Here is a 1,418-nt window from a genome sequence, read left to right on the forward strand (position 1 = left end):
TATCATGAGTCCGATCTATCCACCAATCCCTCGAAAATATTCGCGAACACCCATACCTCTCAAAAGCCTTGTAAATAGAACAAACATTTGATTCTAAAATTCCCCAGATCACCCCTTAATTAAACCCCCAAACCTTTTTCTTATCCGCCCAACAGGTCATTGCTTTGGGGGTTCGGAAAAACGCGAGAAAAGTTCGAGTCGACGACACAAAGCCTGCGAGTGTTCGTGCAGAGTAAGTTTTTTTATTGTTGATTTTCCATTCTTTGTTTTGCCTTTATTCTCTCTTTCTTTTCTTTTCTTGTTTATTTTAATTTTTGTATTTTCAATTGTTTTTATTGTTTATATTCCATTCTTTGTTTTGACTGTATTTTTTTCCTTTTCTTGTATATTTTCTTTATTGTATGTCTATATTTTCTTGTTTTATTTTCCACTCTTTGTTTTGCTTCTGTTCTTTTTTTCTTGTTTATTTACTTATTTGGATATGTTTCATTTTTTGTTTATTTTCGTTTCTGTATTTGTTTATTATTTTTTTCCTTTGTGTATAGTTATTTTTTTCGTTTTCTAGTTTATTTATTTATTTTTAGTTTTTTCTTGTTTATTGACTTTTAATTTATTCTTTCGTTTTTTCTAGTTTATATACTTTTAGCATTTGTTATTTTTTTTTATCCTGTTTTATTTATTATTTATTTCTATTCTATTTTTTCTTGTTCATTTACATCTGTGCGCTTATTTTATTATTTATTTTTTGTACTTATTCTCTTTTCTTTCTCTTGATTATCGACATTATTTGCATATCTTTGCTATCATTTCTATGAATATCACTGGATGTTACGCCTTCATGGACATCCCTTTAGATTTTTTATATTTATTTGTAATTAAGATTATATTTATTCATGATTATAATTGGGTTTATGTATTAATATAATTATATCTATTCAGTATCATAATTATATTTATTTATTAATACAATTATATATATTTGTTATTAGAATTATATATATTTATTATTAGAATTATATATATTTAGTATTAGAATTATATCTATTTATTATTATAATTATATCTATTTATTATTAGAAATATATCTACTATAATAATTATCATTATTTAAAGGGAGAGAGAGAAGAACACTGCAACAAAAACCATCCACTTCTACGACGCGGGGGCGTGTAGCTGCAAGTGCCGCTCCGAGATGACGAACTGCTCGAACGGCAAGGCAAGACTGAATCGTCTTTCATCTTGCATATCGGAGGCTGGAATTCCTCCACTCTCAGGAAAAAAGGAAACTGGCAACTCACTCTAGATTCTGGAGCACTCCGATTCGACATTTTTTTTTTAATGAGAAAAAATCGTAAAAATAAGGGAGAAGGGGAGAGGGGGAGAGGAGGGAGGGGGAGAGGGGGAGGGGGAGGGGATAG

At 29.5% G+C, this 1,418-nt stretch overlaps 1 protein-coding gene across 1 annotated transcript in view; it reads left to right on the forward strand.

Annotated features, from left to right (window-relative positions):
* LOC119591770 overlaps positions 1–236 on the forward strand; it is a 6,874-nt gene extending 6,638 nt beyond the window's left edge. The window contains 1 exon segment of the mRNA XM_037940516.1: positions 156–236. Coding sequence (XP_037796444.1) covers positions 156–236 — 81 coding nt within the window.
* The last annotated feature ends 1,182 nt before the right edge of the window (positions 237–1,418 follow it).

Source organism: Penaeus monodon, chromosome 29 (genome assembly GCF_015228065.2).
Source record: "Penaeus monodon isolate SGIC_2016 chromosome 29, NSTDA_Pmon_1, whole genome shotgun sequence".
Lineage (NCBI taxonomy): Eukaryota > Metazoa > Arthropoda > Malacostraca > Decapoda > Penaeidae > Penaeus > Penaeus monodon.